Source organism: Rutilus rutilus (genome assembly GCF_951802725.1).
Source record: "Rutilus rutilus genome assembly, chromosome: 23".
Lineage (NCBI taxonomy): Eukaryota > Metazoa > Chordata > Actinopteri > Cypriniformes > Leuciscidae > Rutilus > Rutilus rutilus.
Genome location: NC_140233.1, coordinates 536,692 through 558,605, shown reverse-complemented (window position 1 = coordinate 558,605; position 21,914 = coordinate 536,692). Strand labels below are relative to the sequence as shown.

At 41.8% G+C, this 21,914-nt stretch overlaps 1 protein-coding gene across 1 annotated transcript; it reads left to right on the top strand.

Moving 5' to 3' along the window:
• Positions 1 to 18,934: 18,934 nt before the first annotated feature.
• On the top strand, positions 18,935 to 20,770 carry LOC311282772 (general transcription factor II-I repeat domain-containing protein 2-like; the record flags this gene model as incomplete). Its single annotated transcript, XM_084396780.1, has 1 exon — positions 18,935 to 20,770. The coding sequence occupies one exon, from the start codon at positions 18,935 to 18,937 to the stop codon at positions 20,768 to 20,770; it is 1,836 nt and encodes a 611-aa protein (XP_084252906.1).
• Positions 20,771 to 21,914: the final 1,144 nt, after the last annotated feature.

Genomic DNA, 21,914 nt, shown 5'->3' with positions numbered 1-21,914 from the left:
CTAACAAACTGAATAACATCAAACAAGTTGTCATAATTGTTTTCTGCGAAATAGTCCGTTTCTACTTTAAGATTTTTTTAAGTGTCTTCATGCTGATAATAATCCTGTGCTTAACACTTAAAATATGAAGGATTTCTTCATACTTTAGACCCAGGTCAAAATAATGTTGAATTAGTCCAAATCTGTCCATCCTATAGAAATAAATGATGAGCTAAAGGTGGATGGAAGCCTAAGGGTAGAGAGAGAGAGAGAGAGAAAGTCATTGAGCAGTAGTCATACAATTTATATAAACCCTACACTGAATGGTCTAATTTACTTTTATCTTTTAATGTCCATTTTTTGGGGGGAATAACCTCAGTATAATAGGATACTCAAAAAAGACTTTGCATATAAAAAAGAAATATAACACAAACAAATTTCAAAAACTGTAAAACTGTTATATAAAAATTTTAAATAAACTCAAATAATAATAATAATTAGTATTATTACATTTAGGCTACATATTTAGAAGATGCTTTTATCCAAAACGATGCGCAAAAAAGGAACACAGCAATTGTCAGCCATAATACAGGTTAGACAATAATTTATATTGTGTATTAAGTGTAATACATCAAATTGTCTTAACTGCGTCTGCATGCTTCAAGTGATTCTCAATTGTAGCGGGTATGGGGTGGAACATACGATTTAATATGAATGACGTGCATCAAAATCTTTTGTTTATTTGTGATAGAACTTCATATATCTTAGCACTTCATTATTATTGTTTAACCTGTAATATGACTGATATTTGACAAATTGTTTTGTTTCTTTCTGTAATTTTTGGACAAAAGCGTCTTCTATATGTAGCCTGAAATGTATTAATAGTAGTAATAATAATAATAATTATTATTATTATTATTTAAGTTAATAACTATAAATGAGTTCACTTAGTTAATACAATAATATGTTTGTCATAAAATAATTTATCAATGCTTTATATTTATAGGCTATAACCTTGCAGGTTTGGATAAAATAGGCCTAATTTTTTTGCATAATTTTTTCTTAAAAATAAAGCATTCATAAATTATTTTATGATAAACATATTACTGTCTTAAGTGAACTAATGTATATTATAAACTCAAATTATTAAATTATTATTAATATTACATTTTAGGCTACATATTTAGAAGACGCTTTTGTCCAAAACTTACAAAAAAGGAACAAAGACATTCATCAAATATCAATTATAATACAGGTTAGACAATAATAATAATAAAGTGCTAAGATTATCACAAATAAACAAACGATTTTGATGCATGTCATTCATATTAAATCGTAGCCTATATCCCACCCCATACCCGCTACAATTAAGAATCTCTTTAAACAGTTAAGACAAAATGTATTCCACTTAATACACAATAAAACAATATAAGATGATTCGTTAACAACGTACCTCTTGGTGTTCTTCTAAAAGGAGGACGAGCCTCAAATCCGTGAGTACAGTTTACAGTCTCACTCCCTACACGTCAAATGTCTGACGCATGGTCCAGGAACCCTGGCGTCATTTTTCAACGAGCAGGGTAGTCCTATAGATTGAACCGGGGACGTTCAACGTTGAAATTTGACGTCTTGGGTAAGCACACCACAACATGTTGTCTGCCATTACAACAAGACTATACTACAAAAATAAAAGTGAATAGGCTACAAAAAAACGATCTATGCCAGGGCGAGTCAAATGGCGGCCCTCCGATCATTTTTATCTGGCTCTCCAACTGGTTTTTGATGTTTTAAAACCCTCGCAATCTGATGTCAAAGGTTTAGCGCGTTCATCAGCGGTGAGTTTAACAACGCACATGGTGTGCAACCGCATTCAGCGGTGAGTTTAACAACACTCAATTTAATGATCGATCTAAATTATGCCAGGACGAGTCAAATGGCGGACCCCCGATCATTTTTATCTGGCTCTCCAACTGGTTTTTGATGTTTAAAAACCCTCGCAATCTGATGTCAAAGGTTTAGCGCCAAGTCCTTTAAAACAATTACGCTGACGTCACCGGGTTATCCCAAAGTTCATTGCGATTTTCCTCTCGGTAAGTAGTACGGTACATTAATATATGGGTCTATCATTCTTACATTGATTTACACATCTAAAACTGTTGAATCAGGACAATAAGTTGTGTTTAGAAACTTTAGTTTTGTAAGGTGGCCATTTCTTAGGACGATTATGATAGAATAAGACATTATAAACATACAGTTTTCTGCACCAAATGTGCAGGCTAGCCAAGTTAACGTTAGCTAATTAAATTCAAGTTAATTTTTGTCGCATACAATCATGTAACTTAAGGTACGATCATAGGGGAATATAAGATTTTCAGTATTAAATTAGCCCACAAAAATGGTCCAACATTGTAAATGTTCAGAATGAAGAACGGTTGGCAGATTGGTCTGTTTTACAGTCTGACGTTAATGATAAATTACGCAAAATTATATAATAAAACACCGAAATAAATCATTCATTTTTAACAATACTACAAATTCATAACTACTACATTGTGGCTCATCACAACTTTTCAACATGAAATAAAACAATATGCAAGTAATGTAATAATGCTGTCATAAATTATTGACTGATTCACACACACACACACACACACATATGCTATATATATATATATATATATATATATATATATATATATATGTGTGTGTGTGTGTGTGTGTGTGTGTGTAGATTTCAAAATGCCTCGAAAGAAGTTCAAGCCTTGCCCCTCCTGCCAAGCACCTAATCAGGTGAGGGAAAGTGGAATAGAGCATTATGTGCAATATTCAAATATGTGGTTTTAATGTCCTACATTTAGTAGGTCAATTGGATACTAAAGTATGCTCCTACTAAATGACCCTGTATGATATCTGTACTGTGTTACAAAACAGTAATAATGTAAGGCGTCTGGGTTAATAACAATATTACTTATTTTGCACCAAACGCCATAGGCAACATTTATTAGAGTAGCCTGGGTGTCTCCTACATCTGCCACTTTTACTGTATGATTATAATAATAATAATAATCCTGTGTAAATTTAGAGACCTATTCTGAATTGCATTGTGCTTTGTGTGTTCCTATCTTTCCTGTATACAGCCAAATTAAACTGTATCTTGATTGTTCTTCTTCTCTGTGACTGTGGATCTGATGTCTCACTTTGGTATACTTTTACCAACACAGGTGAGCCGCAAAACCTGCAGCTCTTGTTTCACAGCCATCTCCCAAAAAGCCAAAGTGACGGCCAAAAAATTGTCCCTGGACAAGAATTGGGGGGAAAGGGTCCGAAAAAATAAAAATGCATCAAGAGTGGTGGACTCTGCCAATATTGCAGTAAGTATAAATGCTCATATGTCATTAAGCAATATGATTTGTTTCACTTTTTATTAATATTGTGTGATAGGGCAAGGGCGTCATTTTACAAAAATAAGTTTAATCTGTCAGTGAATGAATTTGAGGTAGTCATAGATGGCATTGGTGTAATATTATTTTTATTTATTTGTCATTTGCTTGACATGCATGGAATAGACTTTCTTTTTGACCAGGTGCTCATGTACATTTGGTTACATATACAACCGGCTACATTGTAAACATAACCTTGCTTTAGTACCACACAGACAATGCATGTTACTGAAGTTTCTGTCTCTGCTAAAGGCAGATCACAGAATTCAGACCCAGAGTCACTATTAAAGACAGTCTTGCATGATTATGTAGGCTAAGTACTGTAGATAACATGCTCCCTTACACTACCACTACAAGCATGTGAATATTGCATTTCACGCTTGCATTGTCAGTTGTGTTCCCTCAGGCAATATAATCGTTTTTAAATCAATAAACTCCTTTTTAATCATATTGATTCTTTGACTGTCAAGTGTGTTTAAACAGTGCGGGTCAATTTGACCCATAACATAATGGATGTAAATATTTTTAAATGAATGATAAGAGCATTAACGTTATACTTACCATCCCACGTCTTTGACGGCAGAGGTGGCGACAAATTAAAATTCTCCTCCTTAGACGCCGATGTTGCCTCACCATCTCCATTTCCATCTCCATTTCCATATCAAAAAAAAATTTGTACAGCAACCAAAGCAATAATGTTTGCGCTTCCATTTTTTCAACGCCGAAAGCTGACCTTTTCACTGACGTAATGACGCAATAACGTGCACTTGCTAGCCTGTTCCATTTACGTGTTCTCCGAATGCTTATAAGGAGCCTCGCCACAACCCTAGGTATTTATTTGAACTAACGAGAAATGAAGCTTCAACACCAGACGTTTTCAAACAGCACAGCAGTAATGACTTTATTTTATACCCATGGATCTGAAGCGCTGCTCTTTCAAACACACTTCAACAGTTGAAAACATTAGATTTCATGTGTTTTTCACTTTTAAAAACACATCTGGATAAAGTCATGTTTCGTAGCAGTCTGAACATAGCTTACGAAACTTCCCCATTTCACCAGAGAGAGAGAGAGAGAGAGAGAGAAGCTGATTACTCTAGGCTCCTCCCACTCATCCTCCTCCTCCAATCAGAATGCTGGAAGACTCATTGGTCACAGCTGTAATGGAGGACAGAAGCTTTAAAAGCTCTTGTGGTGAATCAGTGTGTGTCTGACACTCAGACCGCTCTCTATCTCTGTCATGTTCCTCTCTGCGGTATGGTAATATAATGTTTCCTCCTGTCAGCTCCAGGCTCTTTTGGGCTGTGTGTGTGTGTTTTATTTAAACCAGTTTGAGTCTCTATGTTGGGCTCATTATGGGGGAAACCTTTGACAAAAAACATTTCCAGTCTCTTACCCATTTGCTCATGAGTTTTTGTCCAGCTAACAATCTACATGAAGAAAAGTTTGTCCTCAGACTATTTAAAACAAACTGAAGAGAAGTGGATGTTTTTCAGCATTTCTAATGTTTCTAAAGATAGTAGTTAATCAGTGAATCCTGAAAGCTGAAGCTGTATGGCAGTCTCCACACTTCATTAAGCAGCACAGCCTTTCTCAGCTGATCATAAGAGAGGTTTCTTCAGCATCTCGCCAGTGTTTCTGAACCATCAGGGCTTATTTGAAATCAATTCAAGAAAATGACACAATATATTATAATGCATGAATAAAACAGTTTAATATTTAATCTGTAATCCAAAATAAAGCATTAATTAGTGTGCTAAACACAGATGAAGACAGAAATGAGGCTGAATATAAATCTTCATTCTTCATGCTGGTCTGGAACGACAGTAAATGGCCTAAATTATAGGCAAATAAAGAAGTGTCCCTTTTTCCAGATTCTGTATTTAAATGAATGATATAAAATCCAAATACGCTTTACAGATCCTTATTGGAAAGGGTTTGTTGTTGATGAAATGTTTGCACATGCACCTGAGGAACAGTCCTTAAGAGACTAACAGATTACAGACAGAAGAAATGGTAAATGGACTGCATTTATATAGCGCTTTCACAGACCCATGGCCACCAAAGCGCTTTACATATTGCCTCACATTCACCCACTCATTCACTCATTACACCGACGGCGGTGGAAATCCATCAGTTTCTAGACCGACTAAAGAATAAACCAACACTTTAAAACTAGATAAATCTGGTGTAAATTACACAGGAAAAAAAGAGTTCATAAAGGAATGAAAACATGACGTGAGAAACGAGCAGATCAACGATATGACCATGAACAATAACAAACTAAAAGACATTACTGATAAATCTGAACTAATCTAGACCGGTGATGCTCTTATGAACGCACCAATTAAATGGGAACTCCTCCAGTCCAATCCGGACCCGTACTGTGAATCTAACAGAGAGAAAGATGAGGAAGGAGAATATAGTATAGAATCTAATGTAAAGCATCTCCTCAAACACAGCTCCGTGAACCCGGAAGTGTCTATCCCTACACTCGCTGACCGGAAATCCAACATGACGGCCGTGAGCAACTCGACCATTACGTTTATTGTGAAAAACAAACAAACAAACATGTGTTGAGGTTTCTGAGACGGCACAGTCTGCCACCCACCAGTGGAGAAATACTGCTCTACATCTCATATATTTACATATCATGTCTTCTACATTTAAAATATACACAATGAGGCTAAACATGTCATGCCAACACAAGCAAACCCGAGTCAATGCAGTCGAGAGCCTCAACACTAGTGTTACCGGTTCAAGATTCCCAGCACTGATGATCAACAGGTTACAGGAGTAAACTCACAGAAACAGCAGCGGCTGAGAGAGTTCACTAGATGTGTTACCTGGGCGCGTGTAGAGGTCCAGTTTGGCCTTCCTTAATGAAGGCCACCGCCAACCCCTTCCTCTGGCCGACGGTGAAAATTTGAGACACTGGATGCTCCATTATTATTTTTATTTTTTAACATTTTTTCTATCTATATATATATATATATATATATATATATATATATATATATATATATATATATATATATATATATATATATTTTTTTATTATTATTATTATTTTTTTTTTTTGTTAATTGTATTTTGATGTTCGTCCATGCGCCGGTCCAGTGTGGCCTTGAGCGTGTGTGTGTTAACCCTAACCTCGGTGAATTGGGGAGCCCAGTCCGCTCCACCGATGTTAATGTGAGCTCCTCCCCATGAGCGGCTGCATATCTCCGCAGGCCAGAGAGGGAGTGTTGGTTCAGGCAGTCCTGCAGCCGTGGCGGTCCTCTGAGTCTCTGCCAGGACAGAGAGAGACTCGAGATTAGATCATGTGACACACAGAAAATGAAGCAGACGGGAATGAAAGCGTGTGTTAGTGAACGTCTGACTCTAGTTCTGTATTAAACGGCTGAAGCGTCTCCTCTAGAAGCCATACGGGTCGCTACAGGTTTACTGCGGTGCGTCTCGTCTGTTTTACCTGGAATAACAATGGAAAACAGTCCCAGACACTGATGGCTACTAGTCGGAGTAGTTTTAGCACTATTAGTGCATTTCTCTGTTTCTGAACGAGTCTCTGCTGTGAACTAAACCCTCATGCTCTTCACTAGCTGTCAGTGTCAATCATCTTTCACAGAGACTCGATTACAATCACTGGTGACGGTTCACAGATTAATAGAGTATCATCTGAAGGGGACCGTTGGCGTAATTATCAGCCGATCAGTGTAGAAATAATATATTTCCAGAGTGGAATATGAAGAATCTACTGTAAAGCATAAAGCTCAACTCCAGTGTGAGCAAACGAAAGCGTTTCATCCCTGATATTAAAGGAGACTTCAGTGAAGAGTCTCTGTGACACAGTTGGACTGTAGGCTTGACCTTTGACCTCAGAGCAGGAGCCGCTCACGGGTTCATATCAGTGGCTTTCATTACGGTGTCGCTTTCAGCTCGAGCCGCACCTAAACGCCACAGGAGGTCAGAAACACATTTGGTTGTTTCACGGCCGGATCTTGGACTTCTACGGACTAGTTCTCATCTCTCCTGCAGTTTCCATCTTTCTAGAGCTTCCATTTCTCCTGTTCCTCTCTCGGTCATCACACTCTTTCTGTGGTGTCAGTCGTTCTCTCACCCTCTCCGGCAGAGACACTCTTCTCCTGAGCTCCTCCAGAGCCGATCGGGCCGCTGACTCCCTCTTGTTGCTCCCGGACCCCTCAGGGAACTCCTCGTCCCCCACCCGGACCCGGACCGTGAACCTAACAGAGGGAAAGATGAGGAAGAAGAATATAGTATAGAATATAATCTTTATTCTTCTAGAGTTCGGGCCAAATACTCTTTTACTCTGACTAACTCTAGTCTTTTTAATTAACTCTAGTCTTTTACTCTAATTATTTGTAAGTGTGAACTCATGAACTGTCTGTTGGCATTTGTGGGCCTCTGTCTGGGCCGTGTGGATTGGCCTTTGCTGAAGGAACCATTATATTTTTTTCTATGACCATCATTTGGTGCTTCAAAGCACAAATTATTTAAAAAAAAAAAAAAAGAAACAAATGTAGTTTTGTAAAAAAAAAAAAAAAGTTTTATTTATTTCTGTCCTGCTCCATCAGAAAATTAAATTGAAACAAACACAAGTGAATAATTTGCACAGCAGAAGTTGAATCATATCACAGGATGAACTGAAACACACACTGTTTCTGAGCATACAAGAGTCTGCTGAATGAAAGACCTCATAGAAAAGCTTGATGAAATTAATATTCTTAATGATAATAATAACCTTAATCTTTAACGTGGGGCCCAGAAGCTGCCCAGGGTCCGGGTCCAGAAGCCTGTTTGTGTCCGGGTCCAAAAGCCCGTTGGATTCCGTCTCCGGGAGCTACCGAGGGTCCGGGTCCGGGTCCAGAAGCCTGTTTGTGTCCGGGTCCAAAAGCCTGTTGGATTCCGTCTCCGGGAGCTACTGTAGGGTCAGGGTCCGGGTCCAAAAGCCCGTTGGATTCCGTCTCCGGGAGCTACCGTAGGGTCCGGGTCCAGAAGCCTGTTTGTGTCCGGGTCCAAAAGCCCGTTGGATTCCGTCTCCGGGAGCTGCTGTAGGGTCAGGGTCCGGGTCCAGAAGCCTGTTTGTGTCCGGGTCCAAAAGCCCGTTGGATTCCGTCTCCGGGAGCTACCGTAGGGTCCGGGTCCAGAAGCCTGTTTGTGTCCGGGTCCAAAAGCCCGTTGGATTCCGTCTCCGGGAGCTACCGAGGGTCCGGGTCCAGGTCCAGAAGCCTGTTTGTGTCCGGGTCCAAAAGCCCGTTGGGTTCCGTCTCCGGGAGCTACCGTAGGGTCCGGGTCCGGGTCCAGAAGCCTGTTTGTGTCCGGGTCCAAAAGCCCGTTGGATTCCGTCTCCGGGAGCTACTGAGGGTCCGGGTCCAGAAGCCTGTTTGTGTCCGGGTCCAAAAGCCCGTTGGGTTCCGTCTCCGGGAGCTACCGTAGGGTCCGGGTCCAGAAGCCTGTTTGTGTCCGGGTCCAAAAGCCCGTTGGATTCCGTCTCCGGGAGCTACTGAGGGTCCGGGTCCGGGTCCAGAAGCCTGTTTGTGTCCGGGTCCAAAAGGCCGTTGGATTCCGTCTCCGGGAGCTACCGAGGGTCCGGGTCCGGGTCCAGAAGCCTGTTTGTGTCCGGGTCCAAAAGCCCGTTGGATTCCGTCTCCGGGAGCTACTGAGGGTCCGGGTCCGGGTCCAGGTCCAGAAGCCTGTTTGTGTCCGGGTCCAAAAGGCCGTTGGATTCCGTCTCCGGGAGCTACCGAGGGTCCGGGTCCGGGTCCGGGTCCAGAAGCCTGTTTGTGTCCGGGTCCAAAAGGCCGTTGGATTCCGTCTCCGGGAGCTACCGAGGGTCCGGGTCCAGGTCCAGAAGCCTGTTTGTGTCCGGGTCCAAAAGCCCGTTGGGTTCCGTCTCCGGGAGCTACCGTAGGGTCCGGGTCCGGGTCCGGGTCCAGAAGCCTGTTTGTGTCCGGGTCCAAAAGCCCGTTGGATTCCGTCTCCGGGAGCTACTGAGGGTCCGGGTCCGGGTCCAGAAGCCTGTTTGTGTCCGGGTCCAAAAGCCCGTTGGGTTCCGTCTCCGGGAGCTACCGTAGGGTCCGGGTCCGGGTCCAGAAGCCTGTTTGTGTCCGGGTCCAAAAGCCCGTTGGATTCCGTCTCCGGGAGCTACTGAGGGTCCGGGTCCGGGTCCAGAAGCCTGTTTGTGTCCGGGTCCAAAAGGCCGTTGGATTCCGTCTCCGGGAGCTACCGAGGGTCCGGGTCCGGGTCCAGAAGCCTGTTTGTGTCCGGGTCCAAAAGCCCGTTGGATTCCGTCTCCGGGAGCTGCTGAGGGTCCGGGTCCGGGTCCAGAAGCCTGTTTGTGTCCGGGTCCAAAAGGCCGTTGGATTCCGTCTCCGGGAGCTACCGAGGGTCCGGGTCCGGGTCCAGAAGCCTGTTTGTGTCCGGGTCCAAAAGGCCGTTGGATTCAGTCTCCGGGAGCTACCGTAGGGTCAGGGTCCGGGAGCTGTTGGAATGCTGGAGTACGGCTGTGGACATCATAGATCAGGTGTTAATGGTGAAAGGAATCACGCTTCAGTGTGAAAAGCTACTGACAGTCAAAGCTTTAGGGTTGTGAGAGAGAGAGAGAGAGAGAGAGAGAGAGAGAGAGAGAGAGAGGGAGAGAATGGCCACGGCTGCTTGGGCCGCCTTCTCTCTGGCCTGCTTCTTTGAGGAGCCGCTCATGGGGAGGAAGGAGCGAACCCCCAATTTCACCTGGTAGGAGACCGAGAGAAGAGTGGATGACAGGTGTGTGAAACATGATCATGACAGTGAAGACACAATGAGATGAGGTCCAGATGCGTGTGAGAGAGTTAAGTCACCTTTATTTATATATAGTGAGGTACAAAAAAAAGATGATAATTTTTGTATCTGAGTCTGACTCAGTATTTCAGCGGGAAATTTACAGACACACATTATCCTCTGATGCCGATTCAAGATCATCATGGAGGAGGCTTTGCACTTGTACAAGACAAACAATGACCTGAGTAACTCTCTGGATAATATGAGTGAACCGCTCAAGGAGCAGCAGTCAGATCAGATCAGACAGTGAATATCTGTAATGAGCTTTATTCATCCTCTGAATCCCTGGGACCACTGCAAAAAATGCTTTCTTAGTTAGTATTTTTGTTTTGTTTCCAGTCCAAATATCTAAAAATTCTTAAATCAAGAAGCATTTACTAGAGAAGTAAAATGACATAAGAAATTCTATTTTGTTTTAAGGTAAAAAGTAAGTACTTTAAGTAATTTTTGTTTAAAACAAGCAAAATTATCTGCCAATGGGGTAAGCAAAAAAATCTTGTTTTTTTTTCGAATTCAGATTTTTTTTCTTGTTTTCCATTCTTATTCAGATTTTTTTGCTTACCCCATTGGCAGATAATTTTGCTTGTTTTAAGCCAAAATTACTTAAAGTACTTTCTTTTTACCTTAAAACAAAATAGAATTTCTTATGTCATTTTACTTCTCTAGTAAATGCTTCTTGATTTAAGAATTTTTAGATATTTGGACTGGAAACAAAACAAAAATACTAAGTAAGAAAAGCATTTTTTGCAGTGTATTGCCGGCAAGGATGAAGCAATGGTGTGAGCAGTGCCCTGGAAATTCTATGGTGCTGTAAAATCCATCAAGGACTCCTTTCTTTCCATCCCCGAAATAACCTACTGGTATTTCTTTAAAAAAGTACCCACAAAACAAGCAATTCTTCATCTCATATGCCACTCTGTACTTCTCCTTGTGCTCACTCGAGTGTTTGCTCCAGTTCACTACGCCTGTTCTGAGAAAGAGATAAGAGTTTTAAAACCTTGAAGCTTTAAATCTTTAGATAGATGGATAGATTAACTAATAGTTAGAAAGATGTATAGCTTACAGCTTAATTGAGTATCAATGGCTTCTAGCAGTTTAAGTTAAACAGTTAAAACAGTCATGGACCTTTGTCAAATGCTTTTGCAATTTACAACTGTCTACTGTTAAGAATATAAAAATAATAAAATGAGAGCTAAGAGAAATGAGCCTCATTTCGAAAAGATTCGTTTGAAACCACATCTCAGACAAAGACAGTCTGTTAAAAGCAACATCTCCGTCTTCTTTTACGACCTCAAGCAGGATACGTCTCAGGATGTCATCTGGAATCTTAAAAAAAGAAGAGTTTAATAATATTCGATATAAAATAATAGTCAGATAATAACATGTAACATGTTAAAAATGAAAAACATTTGGAATCTGTCACTTCAGTAATGTTCACGTCTTGCTGAACCTGACAAACATCACGTCCACTCCTCATCCATCACAAACATCACGTCCACTCCTCATCCATCACAAACATCACGTCCACTCCTCATCCATCACAAACATCACGTCCACTCCTCATCCATCACAAACATCACGTCATCGTCGTCTGAAACCACCACCTCGTGACCCTCCATTTCCAATGATCCTATTCAAAGAAATTATATTCACACAAAAACATTAATCGTGAAATATTTATTGAAAATGGAAAGAGAACATTTTACAATGCTAATGTATTTATTCAAATGTATATTTGTTACTAATGCCTTTTCATCTGTTTAAGATGCTGTGGAAGTCAACTGCAGAAAGGTCTCAGTCTTATAGGGACAGACTAAAAGAGGACCCTGTTAAATATGAGACTAATGATTTGTTAAATGGAATTGTCTGCTTCAGAAGGTTTCAAATAAATGTCTTCTGTTTTCCTACATGGACGTCCATTCATTGTCATTTCCACCACGCCATAACTTTTTTTAAAATATGTACAAAATTCTAATCACTCATTAAAAACTTCTGCATAGTTTATGGGATAATGTTCCACTTAATGTAATAACACAAGTAGTTATTTTCCTGAAATGTATCTAACCAATGCAATATTATATTTCAGGTTGTGGTGGATGTAAGCTTTGTGTTTGGGCCTCTTGACAATTAATTTACTTAATCCACAAATCTATGGTAATTGCAATATAGCTATAAACTGGTAAAACTATGTGTGAAAGTGGTCTTACACTGTTAAGAAATTATGTATATCATAAAAATTGTAAATAATAATCAAATATTTACATGTGATGGAAATGACATTTGTTCAGTGCGGATCGTAAAATATGTCAAAAAACACCAATTTGTCTTATAATGTAAGTGCGTTCTCTTATTGATCATTAAACTAGACTAGTTATATTTAACTGTTATATATATATATATATATATATATATATATATATATATATATATATATATATAAAAAACAAAAAGTTTTACAAAAAGTTGTTTAAATCCGTCCGTCCATCCGTTCTGGTGCTGATATGCACGGCAAATGCAACCATTTTGCATTGACAGGTGAACAGCTGGGGAAAACTCAAGTTCACTTTGCTTTAGGCCGTCTGCATGCATGCAGGGTCAAAGGCCATGGGCCCGGCACACTACCTCACCTAAGCCTAACCAGGTAAACCTACCCACCACCTGCGCAAAAAACACACAAAAAAACACTGACCACTGGGGGGACCCACACAGACTCTGCACAAAATAGCACAAGATAGAACAGCCCTTCATAAAATTGCCCTAGATACAACAGCACTTTATAAAATAGACCCCTGTTAAACAGCCAGATCTAAAAAATAAAGTGCAGTACCGTGTCTACACACCTGGTGGCGCTATAAGAATGATGCGTCTGTTAAAACAAACACTCTTGACAATGGATCACCTTGCAATTCAGTTTTGATGTGGGGATGTAGTTTTTTAGTCTGTTTTAAAAACATTTAGTAGTTTCTAATATTTAATAACAATACTAGCTTTATAATAATAATAATAATAATAATAGTAATAATAATTTAATACATTAAAAGGAAAACGAGCCAATATTGCAGTATTGATATCTCTGACTATTGTCGATACGCGATACTATCGTCAATCGGCACAACCCTAGCGGTTAGTGAACGCCTGACTCTAGTTCTGTATTAAACGGCTGAAGCGTCTCCTCTAGAAGCCATACGTGCTTTTTCACCCAATTTTTTTTGGGTGGGACTTGTTTTTTTTGGGGTGGGACTTGTTTTTGTTTTTTTGGGGGGGGGGGGGGAACTTGTGTTTTTTTGGGGGTGGGACTTGTGTTTTTTTTTTGGGTGGGACATGGGTGGGACTTGTGTTTTTTGGAGGTTGGACTTGTTTTTTTTTGGGTGGGACATGGGTGGGACTTGTGTTTTTTGGAGGTTGGACTTGTGTTTTTTTGGGGGTGGGACTTGTGTTTTTTTTTGGGTGGGACTTGTGTTTTTTGGAGGTTGGACTTGTGTTTTTTGGAGGTTGGACTTGTGTTTTTTTTTTGGGTGGGACTTGTGTTTTTTGGAGGTGGGATTTGTGTCTTTTGGTTGTTTGGGACTTGTATTGTTTTGGGTGGGACTTGTGTTTTTTGTGGGTGTATTGAAAATAATTTGACATCACACAAGAGGTACGATTAAGTAACATTATTTATTGAACATAATTATAATTGTACCAAAATAAAATAATCTTAAGTGCTGGTGCTTGATTGGATAAATGTTGAACCAAAAAGTCGTTGAACGTCGAACAGGAACAAAAAAAGAACTTTTGGACTTCCTCTGGAGATGTGGTCATCCAGTTACCAGGGGGTCCATGATTCTGAATAACAAGGGAAGTTGTGGATAAGTAAAAAAATATATTGCTTTTTGCTTGAATTAAATGATATGAAAAAGTTTTTCTTACCTATTGTTGTCTTTGTCTCTTCTTTTTGAATGCTTGAAAGGTTCTCACTGGGTGGTTCATTTCTTTACATGTGTTGAGGTATGTTCTGTAAGCCTCAGTATGTGTCAATTCGGGGTGAGCCATCACCAATTCCACCTCTTCAGGCGTCCACCTCCCAAGGATGTTTGCAGGAATAGTTGTGGTCTCCACCCTTTCAACCAGTTGTTCTTCCTCTTCTTCTGCTTCACTTTCTTTTTCTTCTGGTTCTTCTTGTGTTTTGGGGGGGTTTTGAACCGTTGGGGGACGCTTTTTTGTATCGGCTTGAATTTTGGGGACCTTGTATGGGACCGATTCATGGAGCCGGTTCACATGTGGAGAGTGTAGGAGAATTAGTGGAGATAGCAGGTGTGCCTGCTGCATCTGCTGCTGGCTCATTGGGAGCTTGCTCATGAGGGACCCAAGTGATGAAAATAAAACAAAATCCCCATTCTGAATGAGTGCGATTGAACTCAAAAAAGTTAGGATTGAGATTTTTTGATCCTTTGTCAGGTTTTTTGGAAGTTTTTGCAGGCATGGGTGTAGCCATGGCATGCCCCTCTCCTTGTACGCTTGCAGGTTTTTGCCATAGGTGAGATTGTCTCTTTCCATACCTGCACAGATGTCCCCCAGTAGGGTTGCTGCCTGAGCTTCGGACGATGGCATCCCAGTTTCAGCATACAGCTCGATGTAATCCTTCTTATTCCATTTGGCCTTTGGGTGTCTGTTCTCATCCCAGAACAAAATTGCCGGAAAGAACTTAAATGTTGAAAGGGCCAGCTGCAGGCACATCTTGACGTCCTGACCCGCCGCCTCAACGAGTTGGAGAGCCCTTTTAAAGGTGTGCGGGTACTTAAAAGCATCCCGCTCCACCAGCTCTTTGCTGAAGTCGGTTACTGTCCTGCACCCAATCAACTTCCCAGACAAAGGGGGGGTCTTGTCTTTAAGCGAATGGGTTGGTATTTGGTCATTTCGTTCGTGCAAGTCACTCAGAAGGACTTGCACGAGCGATTCTCCAACGACGACTGGTGGGGCCTTCAGGGAATCTGTAAGTGGGAAGATCCTCATCACTCTCATTTGTTGTAGATGGTCTTTGAACCATGTGCTGAGTGGTGGTGGATATTCTCCCACACTTGCACTCCCCGCTGGAGACAGTCCCAGAAAGCCTCTTCTTTTGGTGAGAGAGTTAGGGTTAGTGCCATTTGTTCCCAAACTAACAGAGAACTGCACTGAAGTTCTGCTGTTAGGTTTCCCAAAGAAAAGCTCTTCTAGAGCTAACTCGAGCTGGAAGGCAGTCCAACTGTTGGTGTAACCTCCCTGTCCTTTGCATTCTGCCAAGAGATTGTACAGGCTTTGAGTGAGGCATTCCGTCACTGGGTTAATGACATGCCGCAGTCCCAATTTCTTTGAATTGTCTTTGAAGACGAGGACCATAGGATAGTCTTCGAGAAGGTTGTAGAGGTCTGCTTCGTCATAGAAATGGCGTGGTTCCAAAATTTCAGGAAGGTGCTCCTTTAGCAGAAAGACGGCCTCCATTCTTGCGTATACACGGCAATTTGTTTTGCCAGAAAGGTCACGCATGCAGTCAACATAATCCTTAGCCTGCTTCAGCAGGGATTGGTTGTGTTGCGGATTGTGAAGACCGCAAGTCGTAACTACCCTACTGACAGGATGTTTGGCTACTTTTCCAACATGGCAGTGTGGTGTTGAGTATAGTTGGACAAAGTTCAATTCTGCGTTAGGTTCCATGCCACTGAATACCATTTTCAGATTGTTGTCAAGGGTTAGGGGATGCTGGTCAAGGTTGGATTGGTAGTTGCTTGCCTCGGGTATCCCATAAGCAGTAAATAAGGACCCCCTGTGTCCAACCACCTGCTGCACTCCATGGCGTGACCACATCAATTCCATTCTGTAGTCTGCTGGACGGATGGTGCAGGCTGCGTGGACAGATATAGCTTCAATTGCTCTTAGGTCGATCATTTCAGCCAGCTTGATGGGCTCTTGGTCCTATTGGCCAAATTTAGTCAGAGTGACAACAAGCGATTGTTCAGGATTTGTGTCTACTTCACTTATTGCCTCCATCAAGAGTTTCAGCACAAAGGGTTGGTCCTCTTTCAATATGTTCACCTCGACCATTACGTTAGTTGCAAACAAACAAATAAAATAAACGTTTGTTGCGGTTTCTGAGACGGCACACTCTGCCACCCACCAGTGGAGAAATACTGCTCTACATTTCATATTTATATATCATGTCTTCTACATTTAAAACATACACTCAATGAGGGTAAATATGCCAACACAAGCAAACCCGAGTCAATGCAGTTGAGAGCCTCAACACTAGTGTTACCGGTTCAAGATTCCCAGCACTGATGATCAACAGGTTACAGGAGTAAACTCACAGAAACAGCAGCGGCTGAGAGAGTTCACTAGATGTGTTACCTGGGCGCGTGTAGAGGTCCAGTTTGGCCTTCCTTAATGAAGGCCACCGCCAACCCCTTCCTCTGGCCGACGGTGAAAATTTGAGACACTGGATGCTCCATTATTATTTGTATTTTTTAACACTTTTTTTCTATATATATATATATATATATATATATATATATATATATATATATATATATATATTATTATTTTTTTATTGTATTTTGATGTTCGTCCATGCGCCGGTCCAGTGTGGCCTTGAGCGTGTGTGTGTGTGTTAACCCTAACCTCGGTGAATTGGGGAGCCCAGTCCGCTCCACCGATGTTAATGTGAGCTCCTCCCCATGAGCGGCTGCATATCTCCGCAGGCCAGAGAGGGAGTGTTGGTTCAGGCAGTCCTGCAGCCGTGGCGGTCCTCTGAGTCTCTGCCAGGACAGAGAGAGACTCGAGATTAGATCATGTGACACACAGAAAATGAAGCAGATGGGAATGAAAGCGTGTGTTAGTGAACGTCTGACTCTAGTTCTGTATTAAACGGCTGAAGCGTCTCCTCTAGAAGCCATACGGGTCGCTACAGGTTTACTGCGGTGCGTCTCGTCTGTTTTACCTGGAATAACAATGGAAAACAGTCCCAGACACTGATGGCTACTAGTCGGAGTAGTTTTAGCACTATTAGTGCATTTCTCTGTTTCTGAACGAGTCTCTGCTGTGAACTAAACCCTCATGCTCTTCACTAGCTGTCAGTGTCAATCATCTTTCACAGAGACTCGATTACAATCACTGGTGACGGTTCACAGATTAATAGAGTATCATCTGAAGGGGACCGTTGGCGTAATTATCAGCCCTAATAGACCCTGTTTCATCCCTAATATTAGAGACTACTTTCTCCTCTTGTTCCTGTTCCTCTCTCGGTCATCACACTGTTTCTGTGGTGTCAGTCGTTCTCTCACCCTCTCCGGCAGAGACCCTCTCCTCTCCAGCTCCTCCAGAGCCAGCCGAGCATTTTATTTATTTTTAACCTCCCTTTTTAAAAAATCTATTGCGGTTCGTGTCGTGGCTTCATGCAGTAAGAGTTGTCTGTCTGCAAATATGGAGTGTGAGTCTGATCTGCTCCATAGGGCTTCGATTATGAGGCGCGTCTTAACCGAACCAGGAGAAAGAAAAACCTCTGCACTCAATTGGATAGACTTAGGCCCTGTCCCATTTCTCCCCCTTAAAACTTCCACTTGGTTTTGAGTGCCCTAGAAAGTAAAGTCCCCTCAACGAGGGGAAGTGGAGTTGAAGATCTTTCCCTATGAAATGGGACACCACTATATGCAAATTATATACACGTACATAACTATCCCAGTTATAATCAGGATATAAGTATTCATAATAATATGCTAGAAATCTAATAAAGTAATCAAATGTAAAATAACACAGCATAGTTTATTATAGATAGATTAATGCTCATTAAAGCTAAAGTTATTCATTCAAGAGCTGGGAGAAATTTTCTCTTTGCCTTTAGTTGTTTTATTCACATTAAAGGTGTAATCATTAGCAGGTTTATTAGACGCTGCCACTTTAAGACCGAATGCAGATCTAATAATACACATTTTCTCCCAACTATTCCACAACTAACTCCCATTTAAGACATAAACTGTGTTAAAGTGAATCTCCAAACCGGTCATTTAGCCATATTTTTGTCTGTATTTGATCGTTTAGACGCGCACATGAAACCCAAAGTATAGTTTGCATGTCTAGTTGCGGTCCGTTTCCGAACGCGCACCGTCATGGGAACAGGGTCAACGTCTCTTGCGCGGATCATTGTGCTTATAACAGCTCTTTTTACAATCAAACACCTCCCGCAATTTATAATCAGCAGACACTGCATTTTACAACCATCACTGATTGTGCTCAGTGCTGTTTGGGTTTAACGTTAGGGAGAAGTCACAGCGCGCTGTGAAGAAAAAGATGAAGCATTAGACGAACGCGGCTAGTTTTTAAGTTTTACCTCACATCTTTTTTTAATAATAATTGGAAGCCAACATCGAAAATAAAATTAGATTAACTACCCAGATAAGAGGTATATTTGATATGCAGACTCTCTCGAAGCACTCAGCACGGCAGATATCATAAACATCGTATAGATAGCTTCGTGAAATATTTTCTAACATTAGTGTTGTTCTGAAATGCGCTTTTTTTTTTGCTGAGTCGTTGCGTGCGGCGCGTTTTTTTTAATCACTTATGGGCTACCATAGATGGTCTCGTGACAGCTTCCCGGGGCGTTTGTTGTCAATAGTTGTCATAGCCAACCGCGAACGGAAAATATATGCCATCACCCAGTTCCAGTCATGTCTCTCTCAAAACGTGCCGTGAAGAGAAAGGTTTCCGACGAGCACAGGCAATTTCAGGAAAAGTGGGAGACGGAATATTTTTTTGTCGAGCACAGGGGCACCCCTACGTGTCTCATATGCACAGAGAAAGTTGCGGTGTACAAGGAATACAACATCAGACGTCATTACTCAACTAGACATGCTGAGGAGTATATCAAGTACCAGGGAGATGAGAGAAAGAACCGGGTCGCCAATCTTAAAAAATGTCTATTGAGGCAACAAGATTTATTCAAGAAAGCAAAGAAAGAAAATGAAGCAGCAGTCGAAGCTAGCTACGTGGTGAGTGAAATGATTGCGAAGGCCGGTAAGCCGTTCAAGGATGGCGAGTTCATCAAAAAGTGCATTTTACTAGCTGCAAGTAAAGTCTGTCCAGAAAAGAAGGGTCAGTTTAGCAATATCAGCCTTTCAGCTAACACAGTGGCAGAGCGCATTTCTGACCTGTCAGAAAACATATATGATCAACTGCGTGAGAAAGCCAAACGTTTTTGTGCATACTCAGTCGCTCTTGATGAGAGCACAGATAACACTGACACCGCGGAGCTCGCAGTATATGTCCGTGGTGTTGACGACAATTTTGAAGTGATCGAGGAGTTACTCGCTGTGATTCCAATGCATGGTCAGACCACCGCTCAGGAGATATTCCGTCAGCTGTGTGGTGCTATTGAGGATGCAGGTTTACCATGGAAGAGTTTTGCTGGAATAACGACCGACGGAGCGCCATCAATGACAGGAAGGAGAAATGGACTGGTGGCACTTGTTCAAAGAAAATTAGAAGAGGAGAATGTGGAGGAGGCCATTGCTCTGCACTGCATTATCCATCAGCAGGCCCTTTGCAGCAAATGCCTGAGGTTTGACAATGTGATGTCTGTTGTTGTGAAATGCATCAACCATATCAGATCCAGGGGCTTAAAGCACCGGCAGTTCCGTGCCTTTTTGGACGAAATAGAGTCAGAATATGAGGATGTGCTCTACTTCACAGAGGTACGTTGGCTCAGTAGGGGAAACGTCTTGAAGAGGTTTTTTGAGTTGAGAGCAGAAGTGAAAGCCTTCATGGAGAAGGATGGGATGGCTGTTCCTGTGTTAAGTGATCCCAAATGGCTCATGGACTTAGCTTTTCTTGTTGACATCACACAGGAGCTGAATGTACTGAACAAAAAGTTACAAGGCCAGGGGCAGCTTGTGAGTGCTGCCTATGACAATGTGAGGGCATTCTCCACAAAACTTGTGTTATGGAAAGCCCAGCTCTCTCAGACAAACCTCTGCCATTTTCCAGCATGCAAGGCACTCATGGATTTGGGCACACCATTCATTGGTGAGAAGTATGCTGATGCCATTATGAAGCTACAGGAGGAATTTGATCGCAGGTTTGCAGACTTCAAGACGCACAGAGCCACTTTTCAAATTTTTGCTGACCCCTTTTCCTTTGAAGTGCAAGATGCTACTCCTGTACTTCAAATGGAGCTCATTGACCTGCAGTGCAATTCTGAACTCAAAGCCAAGTTCAGGGAGGTGAATGGAAATGCTGACAAGCTTGGACATTTTTTGAGAGAATTGCCACCCACCTTCCCTGAGCTCTCCAGGATGTTCAAGCGGACCATGTGTCTTTTTGGGAGCACATATCTATGTGAAAAGCTCTTCTCCACCATGAACTTCAATAAGTCAAAGTACAGGTCCAGACTTACTGATGAGCATCTTCAAGCCACACTGAGGGTTTCAACTGTTTCCTCCCTCAAGCCAAATGTGTCTCAGCTGTGTGAGAGGAAGCGCTGCCAGGTCTCTGGCAGCAAGGAGTAGGCAAGAGAAGCCTATGTTCTGAAGAACCGTTCATGTTCAGAAGGACAGCTCATGAAGAACCATTCATGTTCAGAAGGAAAGCTCATGAAGAACCGTTCATGTTCAGAAGGACAGCTCATGAAGAACCGTTCATGTTCAGAAGGACAGCTCATGAAGAACCGTTCATGTTCAGAAGGACAGCTCATGAAGAACCGTTCATGTTCAGAAGGAAAGCTCATGAAGAACCGTTCATGTTCAGAAGGACAGCTCATGAAGAACCGTTCATGTTCAGAAGGACAGCTCATGAAGAACCGTTCATGTTCAGAAGGACAGCTCATGAAGAACTGTTCATGTTCAGAAGGAAAGCTCATGAAGAACCGTTCATGTTCAGAAGGACAGCTCATGAAGAACTGTTCATGTTTAGAAGGACAGCTCATGAAGAACCGTTCATGTTCAGAAGGAAAGCTCATGAAGAACCGTTCATGTTCAGAAAGGAATGTTCAAATTCAGAGGAACAGTTTATGTTCAAAAGAAACATTCATGTTGAAGAACAGTTAATAATAAAGATTGAGAAGATTGGATCAGCTGTGCTCCTTTTTTTTCTGTGTAACCCCCAATTTCCACCAGATGCGGAACGGCTCCGCTGCGTGACAGCTCCGTGTTCCGTCGTCCGTCAATACCCACCAGGTCCGTATTTGTTGCGGAACGGCTGCGTCCATGACTGACAGCTGAAGTCACAAGGACCCACGAGATCTCGCTAATTCACGTATGATCGCGCGATATATAGTTTCTATAAACAGAACGTTATGAGGAATGGCATATTATGACGTTTTCAAGGTGTAGTGTAGGGAAATATGATCCGCCATGATCACGGTGTATTTTATTTAGAAAATTAACCGGATCTTTTATTTTGTTTTGGTTTGTTCTGTTTTTTTGCTCGACTTCCTGTCCTGCGCATTCTGCCCTGTAGTGCTGCGTAGCTCTCCGGCATCCGGCAAAAATAGAAGCTCTGCGTATCTGCTCCGGAGGGCTGCGGATCGCCGGAGTCGGAACACAGCTGTACCGCATTCAGTGGAAATACACTCATTGACTTTAATGGAAACCTATTGACTCCGCTGCCGTGCCGGAGCCGTAACGCAGCCGTAACGCAGCCGGTGGAAATTGG